The 23,121-nt window shown below is 37.6% G+C and overlaps 1 protein-coding gene across 1 annotated transcript in view; it reads right to left on the reverse strand.

The window, feature by feature from the left end:
• Positions 1–1,217: 1,217 nt before the first annotated feature.
• MRPS28 (mitochondrial ribosomal protein S28) overlaps positions 1,218–23,121 on the reverse strand; it is a 352,996-nt gene continuing 331,092 nt past the window's right edge. The window contains exon 3 of the mRNA XM_079111109.1: positions 1,218–1,321. Within this exon, the coding sequence (XP_078967235.1) occupies positions 1,249–1,321 (73 nt within the window). The 3' untranslated portion in view covers positions 1,218–1,248. The remainder of the gene's footprint in view (positions 1,322–23,121) is intronic.

The following is a 23,121-nucleotide window of genomic DNA, read 5'->3' on the forward strand; positions in this document are numbered from 1 at the left end:
CATGCACATGGACTCAGCAAAAAAGCTGGAGTATCCATCCTCATTTCAGATAATGTGGACTTCAAGCCAAAGTTAGTCAAAAGGGATGAAGAAGGTCATTTCATACTGCTTAAGGGAAGCATAAATCAGCAAGATATAACAATTTTAAACACCTATGCCCCAAACAGTGGCTCATCCATGTATGTCAAACAAATCCTTCTCAATTTCAGAAACCAAATAGACCTTAACACAATAATACTAGGTGATTTTAACATGCCTCTCTCACCACTGGACAGATCTTCCAGACAAAAATTGAACAAAGAAACCATAGATCTCAATAACACAATCAATAATTTAGACTTAATGGACATTTATAGAATATACCATCCAACCAAGAGCGAATACACTTTTTTCTCAGCAGCACATGGATCCTTCTCTAAAATAGACCATATATTAGGCCACAAAGCTAATGTTAGCATATACAGGAAGATAGAGACACTACCATGTATTCTATCAGATCATAATGGATTGAAGTTAGAAATAAATGAAGAGTAAACACAGAAACTATTCCAACATCTGGAGATTAAACAATATGCTATTATATGATGAATGGATAACAGAAGATATTAGGAAGGAAATTAAAAAATTCTTAGAGGTAAATGAGAACAAAGAAACATCATATCAAAATCTCTGGGACACTATGAAAGCAGTACTTAGAGGGAAATTTATTTCATGGAGCGCATTTAATAAAAGAAGTAAAACTCAGCAAATGAACGACTTAACACTACAGCTCAAAGCCCTAGAAAAAGAAGAACAGACCAGCACCAAAAGTAGTAGAAGACAGGAAATAGTTAAACTCAGAGCTGAAATCAATGAAATTGAAACAAAAGAAACAATACAAAAAATTGACAAAATAAATAGTTGGTTCTTCGAAAAAATAAACAAAATTGATAAACCTTTAGCCACACTAACAAAGAGAAGACGAGAGAAAACCCAAATCACTAAAATTCGGAATGAACAAGGAAATATCACAACAGACAGGATTGAAATACAAAATATAATTAGAAGCTATTTTGAAAATTTGTACTCCAACAAAACAGAAAACCTCGAAGACATCAACAGGTTTCTAGAGACATATGAATTGCCTAAACTGAACGAGGAGGACATACACAATTTAAATAGACCAATTTCAAGTACTGAAATTGAACAAGTCATCAAAAGCCTACCAACAAAGAAAAGTCCGGGACCAGATGGGTTCTCAGCCGAGTTCTACAAAACCTTTAAAGAAGAGCTCATTCCAATACTTCTCAAAGTATTCCATAAAATAGAAGAGGAGGGAACCCTCCCAAACTCATTCTATGAAGCCAATATCACACTGATACCTAAACCAGACAGAGACTCATCAAGGAAAGAAAATTTCAGACCAATATCCTTAATGAACATCGATGCAAAAATTCTCAACAAAATTTTAGCAAATCGCATACAAAAACATATTAAAAAGATAATGCACCATGATCAAGTGGGTTTCATCCCAGGGATGCAAGGTTGGTTCAACATCAGGAAATCAATAAATGTAATTCACCATATCAATAGACTTAAAGTCAAGAATCACATGATTATTTCAATAGATGCAGAAAAAGCATTTGATAAAATACAGCACCCCTTCATGCTTAAAACATTAGAAAAAATAGGGATAGTGGGAACATTCCTTAACATTGTAAAGGCCATTTATGCTAAGCCCATGGCTAATATCATTCTAAATGGTGAAAACTGAAAGCATTCCCCCTAAAACTGGAACAAGGCAGGGATGCCCTCTTTCACCACTTCTATTCAACATCGTTCTTGAGACTCTAGCCAGAGCAATTAGACAAACCAAAGAAATTAAAGGGATACGAATTGGAAAAGAAGAACTCAAACTATCCCTGTTCGCTGATGACATGATTATATATTTAGAGGAACCTGGAAATTCCACAGAAAACTCTTAGAACTCATAAGTGAATTCAGTAAAGTAGCAGGTTACAAGATCAATGCTCATAAATCCAATGCATTTTTATACATAAGTGATGAATCTTCAGAAAGAGAAATTAGGAAAACTACCCCATTCTCAATAGCCTCGAAAAAATAAAATACTTGGGAATCAATCTCACAAAAGAGGTGAAAGACCTCTACAATGAGAACTGTACAACACTAAAGAAAGAAATTAAAGAACACCTTAGAAGATGGAAAGATCTTCCATGTTCTTGGATAGGAAGAATTAATATTGTCAAAATGGCCATACTACCTAAAGTGCTATACAAATTCAATGCAATTCCAACTAAAATCCCAATGACGTACCTTACAGAAATAGAGCAAGCAATTATGAAATTCATCTGGAAGAATAAGAAACCCAGAATAGCTAAAGCAATCCTTAGCAGGAAGAGTGATACAGGGGGTATTGCAATACCAGATCTTCAACTCTACTACAAAGCAATAGTAACAAAAACGGCATGGTATTGGTACCAAAATAGAAAGGTAGATCAATGGTACGGAATATAGGACACGGACACAAACTCAAATAAATACAATTTTCTCATACTAGACAAAGGCCAAAAATATGCAATGGAGAAAAGATAGCCTCTTCAACAAATGGTGCTGGGAGAATTGGAAATCCATATGCAATAGAATGAAACTAAACCCATATCTCTCACCATGCACGAAACTAAACTCAAAATGGATTAAGGACCTCGGAATCAGACCAGAGACCGTGCAGATTATAGAACAAAAAGTAGGGCCAGATCTTCAACATGTCGGCTTAGGACCAGACTTCCTTAACAGGACTCCCATAGCACAAGAAATAAAAGCAAGAATCAATAACTGGGATAGATTCAAACTAAAAAGCTTTCTCTCAGCAAAGAAAACTATCAGCAATGCGAATAAGAGCCTACAGAGTGGGAGAATATCTTTGCCAATCATACTTCAGATAGAGCACTAATCTCCAGAATCTATAAAGAACTCAAAAAACTCTACTCCAAGAATTCAAATAATCCAGTCGACAAATGGGCTAAGGAAATGAATAGACACTTCACAGAAGATCTACAAGCAATCAACAAACATATAGGAAAATGTTCAACATCTCTAGTAATAAGAGAAATGCAAATCAAAACCACCCTAAGATTCCATCTCACCCCAATTAGAATGGCGATTATCAAGAATACGAGCAACAACAGGTGTTGGCGAGGATGTGGGGAGAAAGGTACACTCATACATTGCTGGTGGGACTGCAAATTAGTGCAGCCACTCTGGAAAGCAGTGTGGAGATTCCTTAGAAAACTTGGAATGGACCCTCCATTTGACCCAGCTATCCCACTCCTTGGCCTATACCCAAAGGACTTAAAATCAGCATACTACAGAGATACAGCCACATCAATGTTCATAGCTGCTCAATTCACAATAGCCAGACTGTGGAACCAACCTAGATGCCCTTCAATTGATGAGTGGATAAAGAAGCTGTGGTATATATATATATACAATGGAATATTACTCAGCCATAAAGAATGATAAAATTATGGCATTTGCAGGCAAATGGATGAAATTGGAGAATATCATGCTAAGTGAGATAAGCCAATCTCAAAAAGCCAAAGGAAGAATGATATCACTAATAAGTGGATGATGACACATAATGGGGGGAGGGAAGGGTTAGTGTTAGGGTTAGAGTTAGGGTTAGGGAGGGGGGCAAGTATGTAGGAAGGAAGTACTGTATAGAGGGAAAAGAGGGGTGGGAGGGGTGGGGGGAAGGGAAAAATAACAGAATGAATCAAACAACATTACTCTATGTAAATTTATGATTACACAAATGGTATGCCTTTATGCCATGTACAAACAGAGAAACAACATGTATCCCATTTGTTTACAATAAATAAAATTTAAAAAAAAGAAAGAAAGAAAAAAAAAGAATCAATAAATGGGATGGAGTCAAACTAAAAAGCTTCTTCTCAGCAAAGGAAACAATCAATATCATAAGGAGAGAGCCTACAAACCGGAAGAAAATCTTTACTACATGTACCTCAGATAGAGCACTAATCTCCAGGATATATATAGAGAATTCAAAAGCTTAACACCAAAAAAACAATCAATAAATGGGCTAAGGAACTGAATAGACACTTCACAGAAGAAGAAATACAATCGATCAACAAATATAAGAAAAAATGTTCAACACCTTTAGCAATTAGAGAAATGCAAACCAAAACAACTCTAGGATTCCATCTCACTCCAGTCAAAATGGCAATTATCAAGAATATAAACAACAATAAATGTTGGTGAGGATGTGGGGGAAAAAGGCACACAATACATTGCTGGTGGGAATGCAAATGGGTGCAACCATTATGCAAAGCAGCATGGAGAGTCCTCAGAAAACTTGGAATGGAACCATCATTTGACCCAGCTATCCCACTTCTTGGTTTACCCAAAGGACTTAAAGTCAGCAAATTACAAAGATGCAGTCACATCAATGTTTACAGCAGCTCAATTTACAATACTGAATTATGGAACCAACCTAGGTGCCCTTCAACAGATGAATGGATTTTTAATATATTTGTATTTTTAATATAAATATTTTTAATATATTTATATTATAAATATTTAATATATTTATATATTTTGTGTGTGTATATATATAAAATGTGATATATATATCTCTACACATATATATGTACAAAAAATGTGATTGATATATATATATATATAAAATAGAATATTACTCAGCCTTAAAGAAGAAATTATGGCAGTTGCTGGTAAATGAATGGAACCAGAGAATATCATGCTAAGTGAAATAAATCAATCCCAAAAAACCAAAAGCTGAATATTTTCTCTGATATGTGGATGCTAATTCACAATGGGGAGGGCAGCTAGAGAAGAAGAGTTACTTTAGATTAGGTAGAAGGGATTAAGGGCAGGGGAAGGGGTATGGGGGTAGGAAGGATAGTAGAATGAATCAGACATTATTACCCATGTGCATATATAACTGTATGACCAGTGGAATTCTATATCACTTATAACCAGAAGAATGAGAAATTATACTCCATTATATATGATGTATCAAAGTGCATTTTACTGCCATGTATAACTAATTAAAACAATTTTTTTAAAAAGTCAACATACTACAGTGATGAAACCACACACAAAAAAAGAAAATTGATTGGTTCTATTCTCAAAATCTATCTGTTAAGATGTAAATATGGATATGCTGTCACTTTTGTCAATCTACCCCCATCTTTTGTTTGGATTGTTGAGATGGCTCCCAAACTCTACAGGAGTAGGGGTTACTGAACAAGAATATGGACATTTGAGCTGAACTATCCAGGTCAAAATCCTATCCCTGTCACTTATTAGTCATGTGACAATAAATAGAAGCTTAACCCTTTTTGCTTCTGCTTCCTCAGTTATAAATTGGAGGATAATTATACTACTCATCTCATAAAAGTAAGTGAATTAGTAACTTTAAGCACTAAAATCAATGCCTGACTCTGATCAGGTAGTACATACCACTTACAAAGTATCTGTTATTTTTGTAATTTTTATCTAGAGAGAGTGGAGGCACAAGCATTTCTTACATGGACTTTATAACTCAACTCAAATAGGTATGTGAAAGATTTTTTTTAACTATACCTGAATTTCTGAGATTTTCTTACAAGTTTTATTAGCAATTTAATTTTCAAAATACATATCTTTTTGTATGCAACAAGAATATTTTTGGAATAGAAAAATATCTCTTTGCCCACAGTGATGATCTATATCTGTATGTATATACATATATCTAGAATCATTTTCAGAACAGAGAGAGGTATAAGTAAATATATTTCCACTCACCATTTTTATAGCCACAAACATGCTGGTCATGCACACTCACTCTAATGAGGGAACATGTTGCCCAGCACAACAATAAGAATCAGTTACAAATTCAAGCAGCTGTCATTGATTTTCCATATGTGATCCACTTCTTCCCTCATCAATAAGCATCGCCCAGGGATGATGTTTTGCTGATAAACCTTTTTCATTATCTCCTGGTAGATGAACTATTAATGAGAAAATTATACACCCAAAGAAATAAAGAAATTCTAAGATTCCCCCCGAGTTTAAAATCTTGAATACTATCTGTCTGGGAAACTTAATGTTTACACATTCTATATGAAATTGATGATTATAGAAGAAAGAAGCACCATTTCTAGTACAAAGCTAGAAGCCAAGCATAGTCACCCATAGGGGTGGGAAGATCACAAAAGGAGTGGGGAAACACATTAAATGTGAGCAATGACTATTATAGAAAGCATATTACAGAATGAAAGGCAACCTTCCATATTAAACTAACTCATGACCTTTTGATTGGATTCTCATTTTGTGCAATGAAGCTAATACCAAATGCAGGCAAAAAGCAAGGGAAAAAAGGACTAGAACCAGAAAAGTCTTTTGCAAAACAGTTTACCCACCTCCAATCTGTTGTAAAGGCTTCAGCCTGAGCTGGGAGTTAACATGTCACTTCTCCTCCTGAAATATTTTGGGAACTTCTCATTGCCCTGAAGAAAGCCTAAATTCCCCACTATAATCCACAAATCTGTGATCTCACTATTTTAATTGCCTTTATATCACTTACCAGTTATAGCCTCATAAACAATGTAGCAATCTTGCTTCCCTCAGTTTCCAGAAAGCTTGGTGATTTGCTATTCACCATAGTGAATGAATGAAAATGAATAGATAAAACAAAGAGAACATATAAACTTTCTTAACTAATTTCCCTCCTTTTGCAGTTGCAGCCTATAACCATGCAAAAAACAACTTTTTAAAAGAGTGGGCAGTAAAAACAATGAAACAAAAACTCAGATTCTCAAAGGCTGGGAATGTGGCTCAGTGGTAAAAAACTCAACCAGTATGCACAGGGTCCTGGGTTCAATCCCCAGCACCACAAAAATTAAATTTTAAAAATTTTATAAATAATCTTAAGGTATTGTTCTAGTCAGCTTTGTATCTCTGTGACCAATATACCCCACAAGAACAACTTAGAGAAAGAAAAGTTTTATTTTGGCTCACAGTTTCAGAGGTTCAGTTCATGGTTGGCCAACTCCATAGTTCTGGGCCTAAGGTGAGGCAGAACATCATGGCAGAAGGGCATGGAGGAGGAAAGGCTTCTCAGTTCATGACAGCTGGGAAGCAAAGGGGGCTTGAGTACAAGTAGCCAGGGATAATATAATCCCCATGGGCCCTCCCCCAGTGAACTACTTCCTCTAGTCATATCCTACTTGCCCACAGTTACCACCCATTAATCCATTCAAATTTTTAACCAATCAAATGGATTAATCTGCCAGTTAGATTGCAGTTCTCATAAACAACTCATTTCACCTCTGATGATCCCTGTATTGCCTCACACATGAGCTTTCAGGGGACACTTCATAACCAAACCATAACCTTCTGCCCCTGCCCCGCAAAAGCTCATGTCCATCTCACAATGCAAAATGCATTTAGTCCATTTCCAAGAGTCTCCACAGTATTTAAGAATTCCAGCATTGCCCAAAAGTTCAAGTCCAAAGCCTCATCTGAGACTCAAGCCAAACTCTTGGCTATGAGCCCCTGTAAGATCAAAAATATATATATATATATATCTCTATGCAATATGCAATGGCACAGAGTAAACATCCCCATTCCACAAGGAAGAAATAGGGGCATAGAAGGAAGTGGTGGGAACAAAGCAAGACCAAAATCGAGCTGGGAAAACAAGTCCTGTAGCACCATGTCCAGCATCGTAGGCGCATGGCATCATGATGTTCTCTCCAAAGGGTTTGGGTAGCTCCACACCTATGCCCTTGCGGGTTGCAGGCCACATGGCCTCTCTCTTGCTTTTGTTTGAGTTCGGTGGCTTTCCTCAGCAGACATTCCACATTATTGGCATCTCTTAATCTTGGTGGTCTCCACTGCAGGTTCAGGTTTCTTTTCACATCTTCATGCCTTACCCTTTAAGGCAATGCCTGCAGGGATTCTGACTCTGTTACATTTTGCTGGCTTTCCTTTTAAATCTAAGTGGAAGCCTCCATGATCCCATAACTCCAGCATCCTGCATTTCTGCAGAACCAGTACCATGTGGATGACACCAAAGTCTGCCACCATCTTGAGCAATAGCCAAATCTCCAGGGATCACAGTTGGAAATAGCTTTCTAAGCCTCCCTGTGCAAGCAGTGTGCCCCCATAGCCTCTTCTCTCAGGAATTTTTACTTTTACACCCTTGAGCCCCCAATAGGTGTGGTCTTGCCCATTCCTGAGATGACTTCAAGCCATCCTTCCTATTGCCTCTGTGTAAAGTACTTCACATCTCTCTCTTTTTTATAAGGGGCTCTTTTTAATTATATATGACAGTAGAATCTATTTTTATACGTTAACTCAAGCATGGAATAGATCTTATTCTAATTAGAATACCATTCTTGTGGATGTATACAATGTTGAGATTCACTGTGGTGTATTCACATACGTACGTAGGAAAGTTATGTCAGATTCATTCCACTGTCTTTCCAATTCCCATCCCCCCTCCTTTCCCTTCATTCCCCTTTGTCTAATCCACTGAGCTGCTATTCTTCATCTCCCTCTCCCTTATTTTTGGTTAGCATCCACATAACAGAGAAAATATTCAACCTTTGATTTTGGAGGGATTGGCTTATTTCACTTAGCATGATAGTCTCCACATCCATCTATTTAGCAGTGAATGTCATTCTTCTTTATGACTGAAAAATACTCCATTGTGTATATATACCACATTTTCTTCATTCATTCATCTGTTGATTAGCATCTAGGTTGGTTCTATAGCTTAGCTATTGTGAATTGTGCTGCTACAAATATTAATGTGGCTGTATCATTGCAGTATGCTGATTTTAGTTCCTTTGGATATGTACCAAAGAGTAGAATAAATGGGTCAAAAGGTGGTTCTATTCCTAGTTTTTTGAAGAATCTCCATATGGCTTTCCAGAATGGTTGCACTAATTTGCAGTCCCACCAACAGTGAATGAGTGTTCCATTTTCCCCACATCCTCGCCAACATTTAATATTGTTACTTGTATTATTCATAATTGCCTTTCTGACTGGAGTGAAATGAAATCTCAGTGTAGTTTTAATTTGTATTTCTCTAATTGCTAAAGATGTGGAACAATTTTTTCAAATATTCACTGACCATATTTCTTTTTTTGAGAAGTGTCTGTTTAGTTCCTTTTCCCATTTACTGATCAGGTTATTTGTGGGGGGCATGATTGTTTGTTTGTTTGTTTGTTTATGTTAAGCTTTTTGAGTTCTTTGCATATCCTGGAAATTAATACCCTATCTGAGGTATGGGTGGCAAAGATTTTTCTCCCATTCTGTAGGCTTTTTCTTACCACTCTTGATTGTTTCCTTTGCTGTGAAGAAGTTTTTAGTTTGATACCATCCCATTTATTGATTCTTGATTTTACTTCTTGTGCTTTAGGAGTCTTGCTGAGGAATTCAGTTCCTAAGCTGACATGTTGGGGTTTGGGGGCCTGTGTTTTATTCTAGCAGCTACAGGGTTCCTGATCTAATACCTAGGTCTTTGATCCACATTGAGTTGAGTTTTGTGCAGGATGAGAAATAGTGGTTAAATTTTATTCTACTACATATAGATTTTCGTTTTCCCAGCACCATTTGTTGAAGAGACTAGCTTTTCTCTAATGTATGCTTTTGGCACCTTCATCTAGTATAAGATAACTGTATGTGGGTTTGTCTCTGTATCTTTCTTTTCCATTGGTCTTCATGTCTGTTTTGTTACCAATAACATGCTATTTTTTTGCTATAGCTCTGTAGTATAATTTAAGATCTAGTATTGTGATACCTCCTGGTTTGCTTTTCTTGCTAAGAATTACTTTGGCTATTTGGAATCTCTTATTTTTCCAAATGAATTTCATGACTCCTTTTTCTACTTCTGTGAAGAACATCATTGGAATTTTAATGGAAATTTCATTAAATTTGTATAGCACTTTTGGGAGTATGTCCATTTTGACAACACTAATTCTGCCTATCCAAGAACATGGGAGATCTTTCTATCTTCTAAGGTCTTCTTCAATTTCTTTCTTTAGCATTCTGTAGTTTTCATTGTAGAGGTCTTTCACCTCTTTTGTTAGATTGATTCCAAGTATTTTATTTTTTCTCAGTCTGTTGTGAATGGGGTAGTTTTCCTAACTTCTCTTGCAGTGAATTCATCATTCAAGTATAGAAATGCATTTGATTTATGGGTATTAATTTTGTATCTTGCTACTTTGTTAAATTCATTTATGAGTTCTAGAAGTTTTCTGGTGGAGTTTTTGGGTCTTCTAAATATAGGATTATGTCATTGGTAAACAGGTAGTTTGAGCTTCTTTTCCTATTCATATCTCTTTAATTTCTTTCTTTTGAACAATTGCTCTGGCTAGAGGTTCAAGGACTATGTTAAATAGAAGTGGTAAAAGAGGGCATCCCTGTTTTGTTCCAGTTTTTATAGGGAATACTTTCAGTTTTCCTTTGTTTAAAATGTTGTTGACCTTGGGTTTGTCATATATAGCCTTTACAATGTTGAGGTTAAGTTCCTTCTATCCCTAGTTTCTCTAGTGTTTTAAACATGAATTGGTGCTGTATTTTGTCATTTTCTGCATTTATTGAGATAAGTATGTGATTCTTTTCTTTAAGTCTATTGATGTGATGAATTACATTTATTGACATTCATATGTTGAACCAAATTTGCATTCCTGGGATGAAACCCACATGATCATGGTGCACTATCTTTTTAATGTGTTTTTGTATGTGATTTGCCAGTATTCCAATAAGTATTTCTGCATCTGTGTTCATCAAGTATATTGGTCTGAAGTTTTCTTTGCTTCGTGTGTCTTTGCCTGGTTTTGGTATCAGCATGATACTAGCCTCACAGAATGAGTTTGGAAGGGTTTCATCCTTTTTTTATTTCATGGAATAATTTGAGAACACATGGAGTTAGTTCTTCTTTAAAAATCTGGCAGAACTCAGCTGAGAATCCATCTGGCCCTGGGCTTTTCTTTGTTGGTAGGCTTTTGATGGCATCTTCAATATAATTACTTGAAATTGATCAGTTTAAATTTTCTTATCCTCCTGGTTCAATTGGCGTAGGTCATATGTCTCTAGATATTTGTCTATGTCTTCAAGATTTTCTAATTTATTGAAGTATAAATTTTCAAAATACTTTCTGATTATCCTCTGTATTTCAGTAGTGTCTGTGGTGATACTTCCTTTTTCATTGTGAATTTTAATATTTTGAGGGATTTTTTTTCCCTTTCTTTGGTTACCTTGGCTAAAGGTTTATCAATTTTGTTGTGGGTATTTTTTCCCCCCAAAGAAGCAAATTTTTGTTTCATTGATTTTTTTGAAATTTTTAATTTCATCTTTGTTCATTTCAGCTCTGAATCTAATTATTTTCCATCTTCTACTGATTTTAGTGTTGGTTTGTTCTTCTTTTTCTAGGGCCTTGAGATGTACTGTTAGATTATTTATTTGGTGTCTTCCTATTGTAATGAATGAGCTGAATGCTATGAACTTTCCTTTTAGAAATCTCATAATATTCCAGAGATGTTGATACGTTGTATCAGTATTCTCATTTACTTCTAAGTAATTTTTTATTTCACCCCTGATTTCATCTGCTATCCATTCATAATTCAATAGAGTATTATTTAGTCTCCAGATATTAGAGAAGCTTCTAATTTTTATCTTATCCTTGATTTCTAATTTCATTCCATTGAGCATCTCTTTAGTGACTGTAACCATACCTTCCTTCACCCCAGTTTTACAAGCATTGGTATCAACAAGTGGGTTTTTCAATCATAGGTCAAGTTTACATGTAATGCATCACAGTAGATTGAACAACTTTGCAATTTTTGTGCAATAAACCAATGGTAGTAATTTTGGATAGATGTATTTTGAAAATTAAATTTTTAATTAAAATTCTAAGAGCAGCCAGGTGTGATGGTGCATGCCTATAATCCCAGCAGCTCAGGAGGCTGAGGCAAAAGGATCTCGAGTTCAAATGGTGAGGCTCTAAGCAACTCAGTGAGACCCTGTCTCTAAGTAAAATACAAAGTATGGCTGTGGATGTGGCTCAGCGTTTGAGTGCCCCTGAATTCAATTCCTGGTTCAAACAACAAAAATCTAAAAGTAACGGTTGATTTCCTCTTATTTAAGTGATGCCAAAAATGATTTAAAGAACATTTTTAAAATATAATTGAGATGTTACCAGTCAGATCAAGATGTAGGGTCAGGTGTACTTCATTTCATTGCTTCTGCTCAAAATGTGTGAAATGGCATTAAAGATATTTAACGATAAAACAGTTTTATGGTGGTAAACAGAAAACAGAAATGCCATACCAAGGCCAAAAATTTTGAGCAAACTTTGGAGGACAGAGAATGGCTGAACTCAGATATGGAGGAAGCCATGAATTGCACAGGTAGATGAAATTTGGGGGTACTCTGAGCCCAAAGTCAAGAGGTTAGGGTTCAGGAGCAATCAGGCAACAGAGTGTTCAGCTGAGAGCACCTGCCTTTCCCCTCTCAGGTTTTGGTGCACTTGTCAGCAAGCGGTGTCTGTGCTAAAACTAAAGCAGTGAGGGTCAACCCTAAGGACAGTCAAGCCTAGACAGCTACCAACCCCAAAGAAGGGGAAGAAGAACACAAATCCAAAACTGCACCTTCTCTCTCCACAATACACCCTGCTTCTCTCCACATTCCCCATGTGAAGTTTAAGCTGCATAGAAAGAACATCCAAATGCTGGCACACAGAAAAACTTGAAAATACAGGAAATAATGCAACGGAGAATCACAGATGTTTCAGGAAAACAAATGTTATAAAACAGAGGCACTAAAATAAAACAAAACAAGCAGAAATAAAAACAAACGAGCAGAAAAATTAAAATTGATTTCATGAAGAAAACAGAGGACTTTAAAATAAGAATAAATAATATCTTCAAATGAATGAGAGTATATTGTTTTTTCTTTTACTATTAAAGAAATGTGAAGGAAAAAGAAGGATGGACTGAGGGCTCCAACATTCATCTAAGGGTGCTTGTAGATTGCTTGGGTTTGAGGTGGTAAGTTCTTGAAGAAAATTAAAAAGAAGAAAATTTCTTGGTACTGCAGAGCAACAAGAGTCAGCAAATAGAAGGAACTAGAATGAATGAAAAATGATCAGACCCATGTACATGCTGAAATCTTGAACCATCAGGTCCTTTAAATTTCCACCAGAGATTAAAAAATAATAATGATAATTTGCCTGGGCAAAAATGAAAATCAAATTGCCTCTGATTCTCTGTTGGCAACTCTGAATGCAAAAGGATAAGGAGTAATAATACCTTTAAAGTCTTATAGATACAATTTTGAACATAGGATTCTATATTCAACCAAATTGTCAATCAAATGTGAAGGTAAGGATATTTTTAGACATCTTCAAATTTATAAAAGTTACTTCCAATTTCTGAAAGAACTGCTCAAGCATATATGCATCAATAATAGTGGTAATACCAGTAATACTACTAATACCAGTAACATGTATTTTGATTACTGCTGATGACCATGCTAGATATTGTCCAATATCACTCAGCGTCACTCCGGTTACTTCCATACTCCTCCCAAGAACCAGAAACTTGTGAACTACATTTCCTTGTCCTCTGCCAGTGGAGCTCCTGGTTCTCAGAAGGTTCTGCCATTGATACGTACCTCCATCAGATGTGAACTACGGAAGGGAAGCAGATGCCTTTTTTCCCCCTCTGGAATTGGCAGCAGACATTTCAGTTTGGGCAAACGCCATCTTCTGCTGCAGCCATGCTCCCCTGACAGTCCTTCACTTCCAGACAGTGGTGCCCTGGGCATCAGCCTTTCCCACCACTTCCTGGCTCTTGACTGGCAGCTGCAACTCCCTCATTTTCTCCCATCACAGCTACGGGTGGCTGCCCTCTGACTTTAATCCTCCAGTACTTCCTAAGTGCTGCTGAGCACTTACTTTCCCTAAATCTCTTTCCATTCAGCATAACTAGAGTGGATTCTGACTGAATTTGAACTGATAATGGTCTTTCTAAAGGTAATAATGGTTTGAAGCTTTGTTGTTGTTGTCGTCATTGTTTTTTAATTTTTTACAGACCTCATTTTGATTCATTGTACACAAATGGGGTACATCATTTTGTTTCTATGGTTGTGCACGATGTAGATTCATACCATTTGTGTGATCATACGTGTACAGAGGGTAATGATGTCTGTCTCATTCCACCATTTTTCATACCCTCCCCTCTCATTTCCCTCTGTTGTTGTTGTTGTTTTAATGTTATCCAAAGAACATTTTTATAAAGAGAAATCCTCTGTAGTCTAAATTAAAATCAGAATGATTTTCTTGCCTCTTATCAGGCATCTTCTACTCTTATCCCTAAAGAATTCAATACATGTAAGAATATGAGAAACCTCAGTTTAAAAAATATATATCACTTAAGATTTTTACAACAACAGGAGTACTAGTAAGTTGCTGTGCTAGACTCTTAAATTTCCATGTCCTCCAGCAATAAAATCTAAAAAGGGTTTTGCTACCTAGTGAAACTCTCTGAAATAATATATTTATGTAAAGACCCATGAATTTCATTTAATCTCCACAAAGAGAAATCCTACAGGACCATGTAAGGGGTCCATTTCTACAAGAGATATTCAGACTTCACTGGATTTTCTTGTCTCCTTTTATAACAAAAACCTTAAAAAATGTAGGTTAAATCTAAGCAAATCAATGACCCAGGTCTTTAAATGGCACAACAGTGAAGGCACTACAGAATAAACAGTACAACAAGAAGCCCAGAGCAAAAATAGAACCTGATTAATATGACTGGCACACAGTAACCACTGTGTTCAATTTTATCTGAAGCATTGCAGCAATCCCAGCTTGACATTTCTCTGTCACTAGCCCCTAAGGTTCTCTGGTTCATTAGGGAAGCATTCGTTGAGGATCTCTCATGGGGTTATACAGTCTGAGTAATGCATCCTCCATCCTCTGCTCTCCCACACACCAACATGTGCCACGCCCACCGTGGTCCTTATTTCATTCCTATCCATACTGATTCATGTTTGCAGTCGGCATGGATGTGGTTCTTCCTGCACACCAGGCCCTGCACACAAATGAACAGACTCTCATCCTCTGCCTCGAGGCCCATCCAGGTGGTGATCTGCTGTATATATATCAGTTGGAGGTATCTCATGCTCTTTAAACGACTGCCAGTTTCTCTCTGCATTGTCTTAGGCACACCTTCCATGACCTGATCTCTATCCTCCTTACCGGTCACACCTCTTACCACACCCTCTTGAACTTCACCTCCGACATTGCTGAATGCCAATCACAGCTCCTGTGTACGCCAAGCTCCTTCCCAGCCTGGGCCTCTACTCTGCTGTTCTCCCTGCTAGGCAGGTTTTTTTGTCTTCTCCTTGCTGGCCTTCCTCCTCCTCCCACTCAGGCAACCAAAGCCTCCTGCAGGCACCTGTCTGGAACTCACCTCCAAACCCTCCCACTTCCCCAGGCTGGATGGCTCTCCTCTCACCTTCTGTCATCTTCTGTTTGCCTCTACCAGTGATTATCACATTGCAATTGAAATGATCCCTTTAGCTTTTACTTGTTGCCTCCACAAACTTTCTTAAGGGACAGCTAGTGCCTAATACTTGGCTAGGTACTGAACACATAACAGTAAGCAAAATAGAAGCAATCTTGTATTTATAGGCCTCACATTATAGTGAGGGGAGAGCAACAGTAAATAAGTAGGCATGAAAATGATGAGAATCCTGCTCTGTGAGAAAATGGAGAGTCAGCTAAGATAAGTGGTCTAAAAATTCCTGAGATGTGGCAAAACACCTGGCACAGCATAAGTAATGAATGCTTTTCTTAACCATTGCAATGAACAAGTTTACAGAGAAATGATAGAAGTGTACATGACAGTTAAGATGGCATAAAGTAACATGGTGGAGACAAAGAAGAAGGACAGCAGGGAAAGTAGTTAAGTTAGTGCGCAGAGAGAGAAATTGGTGCACATTTCCTTTGGCTCAGATTCCCCTTCTGAAGGAGATGTGAGACCACGTCTTACCACCAGGGGGCAGTGTCTGCTCACAGGAGACGATTCGACCCAGGCACTCATTCTGTACGGGAGGCGCTCCTGTCTGCTACATCTGTCAAGAAATTAAGGACCAGGACATAAAATGCTATTCATTCCCTTTACATCGCTAATAAACACACCATCCTCGAAAATGACAAATACTGTAATTGGATTAAAATGTATTAAAACGGAAGGAAAAAGAGGCGTTTCATATTCATAATTCTGTAATTATCCTTATCTAGCGGAACCAATCTCCACTTCCTAATCATTTATAATTTTCATCACTCAGCTATAGGTCACAGCAGGTATTAATACTGGGTGGGAAGGAGTTTTCCGGTTTTTTCAGCTTTTATACTGTTCAAGCACTTCCAACCAGTGCTTCCTTCATTCTGAATAGTCTTGTTTAGCCTCCTCGTAACTCATTGAGATCAATGAGAGGCAATTATCATTTTTGCTTGGCAGATAAGAACACAGAGGAGCTCTCTGCTGGTTGGGGAAGAACTGAAAAGGGCTACCCAAGTTTGACAGGCTGCCTGTGAGACCTCAGATCCACCATTTGCCAGGATGAACAGGCCCTGGCGCAATGCCATTTCTTGGCAAAAGCCAATGACCAGGTGCTTTTTAGAGTACGTTATTTGAGATACCTAGAGATGTGATTCCTGCCAGAGCACATCAGGACGTGTATAACAATTTGGAGCCCTTGCTTGGCTCAAGAAGGGTGTCCTAGAGGCCCCCAGCAACTTCCTCAGTAGAAACCACTAATGGGAGAGACCAGATATCATTCCAGGAAATAAAATACTATAAAAGTTGGAAAGAACTAATAACCAGCCTTTGCTACCTGGTTATTCAATCAATGACCATTCATTAAACAGCCCTACATGAGTCACTGTGGGGAAAGCAATGTATAAAACACTGTCCTTATCCTGAAGGAATTTAAATCTAACTAAGAGAACATGACATGTAAGTATAAAAACATTTGTGAATAATAATATAAAACAGACTTTATGTTTGTGGCATATTTCTACAAAGAAGTATTTCATTAAATATTCCCTGATCACCAAGTACCAAGCACAATGGAATGGAGGTGTGTATATGAGTGCATACTGTGTTTGATCTTGTAGATTTCAGAGTCTGGTTGTAAACAGTATGGTTTCTTCAGTTTGCTAATTTATTCAATGAATATTAATGGGCCACCTACAACTGATAAAGCATCATGCTAGATGAGGGGGATATAAGTAACCCATGATCCCACCAACAGGAACTCAGAGTCTGATAGGGGACCTGGCAGACCTGTGAACTACTTTCAATGTAGTGTATGTGTTTGTGTGTAGTTATATATATTTTTATCAACATTGAAGCCATTGAACTATTTGTTTGCAAATAGGTGAAATGGATAGACCAATGAATGTGTGGATGGATGGATGGATGGATGGATGGACAGATGGACAGTCATTAAGATGAGCATGATAACTAAAGAAACATCACAAGTGACATTTGAGGAGTCTTTAAGGTGTCTTCCAAGTAGGCACCTGAGCAAGGAAGAAGGAAGAAGGAAGGCAGCCTGCAAATGTACAGAGTCACGAACAGGCAAAGTATTCAGTAATGCCTGAAGTTCAGAGTAAAAGTTGAGCCAATGGGGGTAAGAATGGCAGAGGGCAGAGACTAGAAGATAAAGGAGAAGAGGATTTCAGCTTTGCACAATAGAGAGCTTTTGAAATAGCAAAAGAAACCAGGGCAATCACATTTATGTGATAGAAAATAATATTTTGATTGCTGCAAGGAGGGTGGTTTAAAGCAGAACATGATTAGAGGCAAGAAGACAACTAGAAGTTTATTTCAGTAATTAAAACAGAAACTAATGAGAAGGATAGAATTAAGAAATATCATGTAGAACCAAGACAACGTGGTAGCCCATTGATATTGGAGATAAGAGAGGGAAAGTGTCAAGGACAATTCATTTCTGTTGGGTGTTCTTAATTTCTACAGAGTTATCATTGGCTGTCCAACTCATTATTTGCCTGGCATCAATAGGAGAGGAACTATTTAAAAATTATGAGGAGTAGAGATTAACGAGCCCAGCGTCAATGATGCTGGGTTCCAGGTGCTTGTGAAACATGCAGTGGAGAGGAGATACTAGTTGAAATCAAAGGTAGCCATAAAATACCTTCCGGAAAGGTTTGGATTAATCTAGACCTAGAAGAACAGGTAGAGTTTGTGGAGGTGCAGGAATGGAAGTGAAAGGGTGGGGTGGGACTGTAACTCAGGGGTAGGGGGACTGCCTAACATGCTGAGGCCTGAGTTCCAGCACCACAAAAAAGGGGGGGCCCAAAACCCACTTATATTCATCTATTCTTAAAAGAAGTCAAAGAAGTAGTGACGAAGATAGTACATGAGAACAACATGAATGAAACAAATTGTGAGTCACGAGGTGATGTTTACAGGCAGATTGAATCCAGATTCATAACGAAGTAGAAGAAAATTCTGGGGGTAACTTGCAATTATGGTTTGGAGACCAGAAAACCTAGATGAGAGTGACAAATGCAAGGTTAGTTTATTTTTCCAAAGAATAAAGAACATAAAAGAATGACATCTCCCTTAAGGAAGTAAAATGCAGAGCCTCTAAAATTTGGTATGCGAAGCAGTACCCATTTTAAATGAGAGGCTGCAGAATGGAGACGTGAGCCTATGCTTACTGTATGACAGGCACTGTGCTTTACATACTGATTCATTTAATTTACCCAGGACATATGAAGTAGATATCATTATATTGCCATCTATGGATGAGGAAATTGAGGCTGGCATGGAAAACTTGGTAAATTTCACTCAGCCGTCATGTTGTGGAAGAGGAATCTGTGCATCTGCATCTTCCATTGCTTCCCCACATCAACTAGCTCCCAAGCACTCGGCTACTCCAACTCAGAACTTCCCCTTTGAGCTTACCATCTGCATCCTTTCTGTCACCACCATGCTGATGATCTGCTCTTCCCTTTAGTCCTGACATAAGACAACACTTATAAAAGTCTTAACTAAACCATAAGGAGAAAGCCCAAGACGGATACTTAAGAAACTCAATCTGACTTAGGAAGGAAGTCTCTAATCCTTGTATAGATTGCTTGCTCAGCTCTTCATGATCCCCTTAGAAAGCCTCACTCACTCCAAGGGCTGAACACATCCCTCACCTGAGACCCTTACTTCGCGGTCTGTTCTGTGGTAAAACCATCTTTAAACCATGTAATAGGTATACAACCAACTAGACATCTATCTTAAATAAATCTTTCTGAGTGGAACTGCTTTCTTATCTCCATAGACTCACCTGAGGACTCACCTGTCAGACTCCCACAAATGATAACATCACATAGTTTCATTCACTGAGAATTTCTGTCCAGGACTGCAGGCCTATAACCTTCACCCTGAACTGTATTGATTCTTAGAAGCACAAGAACACTTATAAATGCACTGCTCCAAACATTGCATCCATGTAGGGATAATGGAATATTTTCCTACAGGATGGCAGGTTTGACCAAGAAGGAGATATTGGGCACCAATAGGAGAGAATAGGGCTGAATAAAACTTGGACAAGTGCTGTGATGTAAGAGTTAGAAATGAACCCTAAGTTTCAAGTCTAGGTGACAGAGAAATAATTGTGTTGAGAAAGACAGAGGAGTTGTTGAGAACTGGTTTGACAGATGAAAACAAAGAATTTATTCTTAACCAAGTTGTCTGTGGAGGTGTGGGAGAAAAACCCAAGTGCAGATGTCCAATGCCTGACTGGACCCCTAAGGATAGAGGTTGGTGCTGGAGGTAGAGATATGAGTGTCATCAGCATAAAGGTGACGAATGACAAAGAATTGATGTGTTCTGAAACTTGAGAGAAGAAAAAGAAAGGCCAAGAAGGGACAGCTCACAGCTTTGGGGTAAAACAAAGAAAAAAGAAAAGAAAAGAAAAGAAATAGGAGGTGAATAGAGAAAGGAGAAGTGGAGGGAAGGAGGGGGAAACGGGCATGGTGCAGCACCAGAGACGGATTTTCTGAAAAGAGAGGAGACGACTTCAAAATGCCAATGAACATCCTTCACAGAACTAGAAAAAGCAGTTCTAAAATCCACTTGGAAAAAATGAGACCCAGAATAGCCAAAGCAATCCTTAGAACAGTGAAGAAGAGAGGCATCACAATACCAGACCTCGAACTATGGTACAGAGCTACGGCACCAGAACAGGCACAAGGACCAACGGAAGAGAATAGAAGACAAAGAGACAAACCCACACAAATGCAGTCATCTGATACTTGACAAAGGCCCCAAAAACATACTTTGGAAAAAAGATAGCCTTTTTAACAAGTGATCCTGAAAATCCATATATAATAGAATGAAATTTAACCCCTATCTCTCACCCCGCACAAAACTCAACTCAAAGTAAATCAAGGACCTAGGAATTAGATCACAGACCCTGCACACACTAGAAGAAAATGTGGCCCTAACACTCCAACTTGTTGGTCAGGAATTGACTTTCTCAGCAAGACTCCTAAAGCACAAGAAGCAAATTTAAAAATCAATAAGTAGGATGGTATCAAATTAAAAAGCTTCTTCACAGTGAAGGAAACAATCAAGAGTGTGAACAGAGAGCCTACAGAATGGGAGAAAATCTTTGCCACATGTACCTCAGGGCATTAATACCCAAGCTATGTGAAGAACTCAAAAAACTTAACATAATGAAAAACCAAATAACCAAATCCATAAATGGGCAAAGGAACTAAAGAGATGCTTCAAAAGAAAAAATACAATGGCCAACAAATATTTGAAAAAAATGTTCGAAGTCTCTAGCAATTAAAGAAATACAAATTAAAACTACCTTGAGATTTTATCTCACTCCAGTAAGAATGGTAATACAAATAGAATTACGTGTTGGAGGGGATGTAGGGGAAAAGCTACACTCATACATTGTTGATGTGACTGAAAATTGGTGCAGGAACTCTGGAAAATAGTATGGAGATTCCTTAAAAAACTTGGAATGGAACCACCATATAACCTAGCCTTCCCACTCCTCGGATATATATCCAGTGGATTTTAAATAGCATCCTACAGTGATGCAGCCACATTAATGTTTATAGCAGCTCAATTCACAGTAGCCAAGCTATGGGGCCAATCTAGGTGCTCTTCAAGAGATAAACAGATAAAGAAAATGTGGTATATATACACAATGGAGTATTACTCAGCCTTAAAGAAGAATGATTTTAAGGCATTTGCTGGTAAGTGAATGGAGCTGGAGACCATCATGCCAAGTGAAATAAGCCAGTTCCCAAAAGTCAAAGGTCAAATGTTTTCTCTGATATGTGAAAGCTAATCCAAAATAATGGGGGTGGGTGGGGGGTTAAAATAAAGAATAGAAGAAAAATCACTGGAGTAGACAAAGGGGAATGAAGGGAAGGGAGGGTGGATGGGATTGGGAAAGACAGTGGAATGAATCTGACCTAATTTTCCTGTGTGCATATATGAATATACCACAGTGAATCTTACCATCATATACATTCACAAGATACTAATTTTTTTTCAAAAAAAAATAAAAACTATAAGTAAATAGCAGAAAGGTCAATAGAAGAAAGGAACAGGGGAGAGGAAGGGAGGAAGGAAAGGGGAAGTACTGGGGACTGAATTTGAACAATATATTCCATGCTTTCATAATCATGTCAAAATGAACCCTATTGTCATATATAACTAAAAAGAACTTAAAAAAAGAAAAAAAAAAAAAAAAAAAAAAAAAAACCTCCCAGCAAATAAACATGTTGATGAGGTAAGAGGACCCAGAAGACAGAGTAGAAGACAAGAAACTAAGAGAAAGCATCTTGTCTTAGTCTACTTGGACTGCTATAACAAAATACATTAGACTGGGTAACTTGCAAGCAACAAAAAGTTACTGCCCACAGTTTTGGAGGCTGGGAAGTCCAAGATAAAGGAGCCACAGGCTGGAAAAGGCCCATCCCCTCAGATGGAGTCCTCATGTGACAAAAGGGCAAACTGGCTCCCTAGGGTGTCTTTCATGAGGGTGCTAATCCCATCCAGAATGCAGAGCCCTTATAACCAATCCCCTCTGAACACCCCAACTCTTCATACCATTACTTTGGGGTTTAGGCTTAGACTAGTGAATCTTAGAGGAACACAGACACGCAGTCCACAGCACACTTGAACTATAGGTGGCAGAGGAATTCATGTTGATAATGAAAAATAATCTACCATCAAAAAAAAAAAAAAAAAAAGGCAAAGAACACGAACAGTAATTCATAGGAATAGAACTGAAAATGGCCTGTGGTAAAGAGTAATGTTCAGTAATCAACAAAATGAGAATTTAAACCTATCAGAAATAGTGATACTATCCATGGTGGCCAGAGTGTAGGGAGTCAGGCTTCTTCATACACTGTAGACGAGAGTGTGAATTGCCACAATCTTTTCAGCAGTAATCTGGTGGCATCTAATATATTTTATGTTGTCTATTTATTTTTGTGGTACTGGGGATGGAACCCAGGACCACATGAATGTTAAGTATGTTCTCTACCACTGAGTTGCATAGTCAGCCCTAACATACTACAAAATGCACAACTTTTTGATCCAATGAGCCCCCCATCTTTGATAATCTGTAACATAGAAACTAAAGCATCAATATATTTTAAAATGCTTGTATTTGAATGTTTATTGCAGCATTTTTGGTAGCAGGAGTAAACCTGAAAAATTGAATCCAAACAAGAAAATTATTTAATAAATTTGTAACATATCCAAACTATAAATTAAGGTATTTCCATTAAAAAGAATGTATGCATTTTAACCAAGATGGAGGTTTATATTTTCAAAGCAAAATTCAAATTGCAAGATGATGTTTACACTATGATTCCTTTTCCATTAAAAGTAGGGAGTAGTGTGTGCAGTTAAATGTGTTGAATAAGCACAGAGAAAAAGAGTGGAAGCATACTCGTGAAATTCTTAGCTGCAATTACTGGAGTAGAATGAGATCAAAGGGGAGGGGAAAAGGATTAAC

This window comes from Sciurus vulgaris (genome assembly GCF_902686455.1).
Source record: "Sciurus vulgaris genome assembly, chromosome: 1".
NCBI lineage: Eukaryota > Metazoa > Chordata > Mammalia > Rodentia > Sciuridae > Sciurus > Sciurus vulgaris.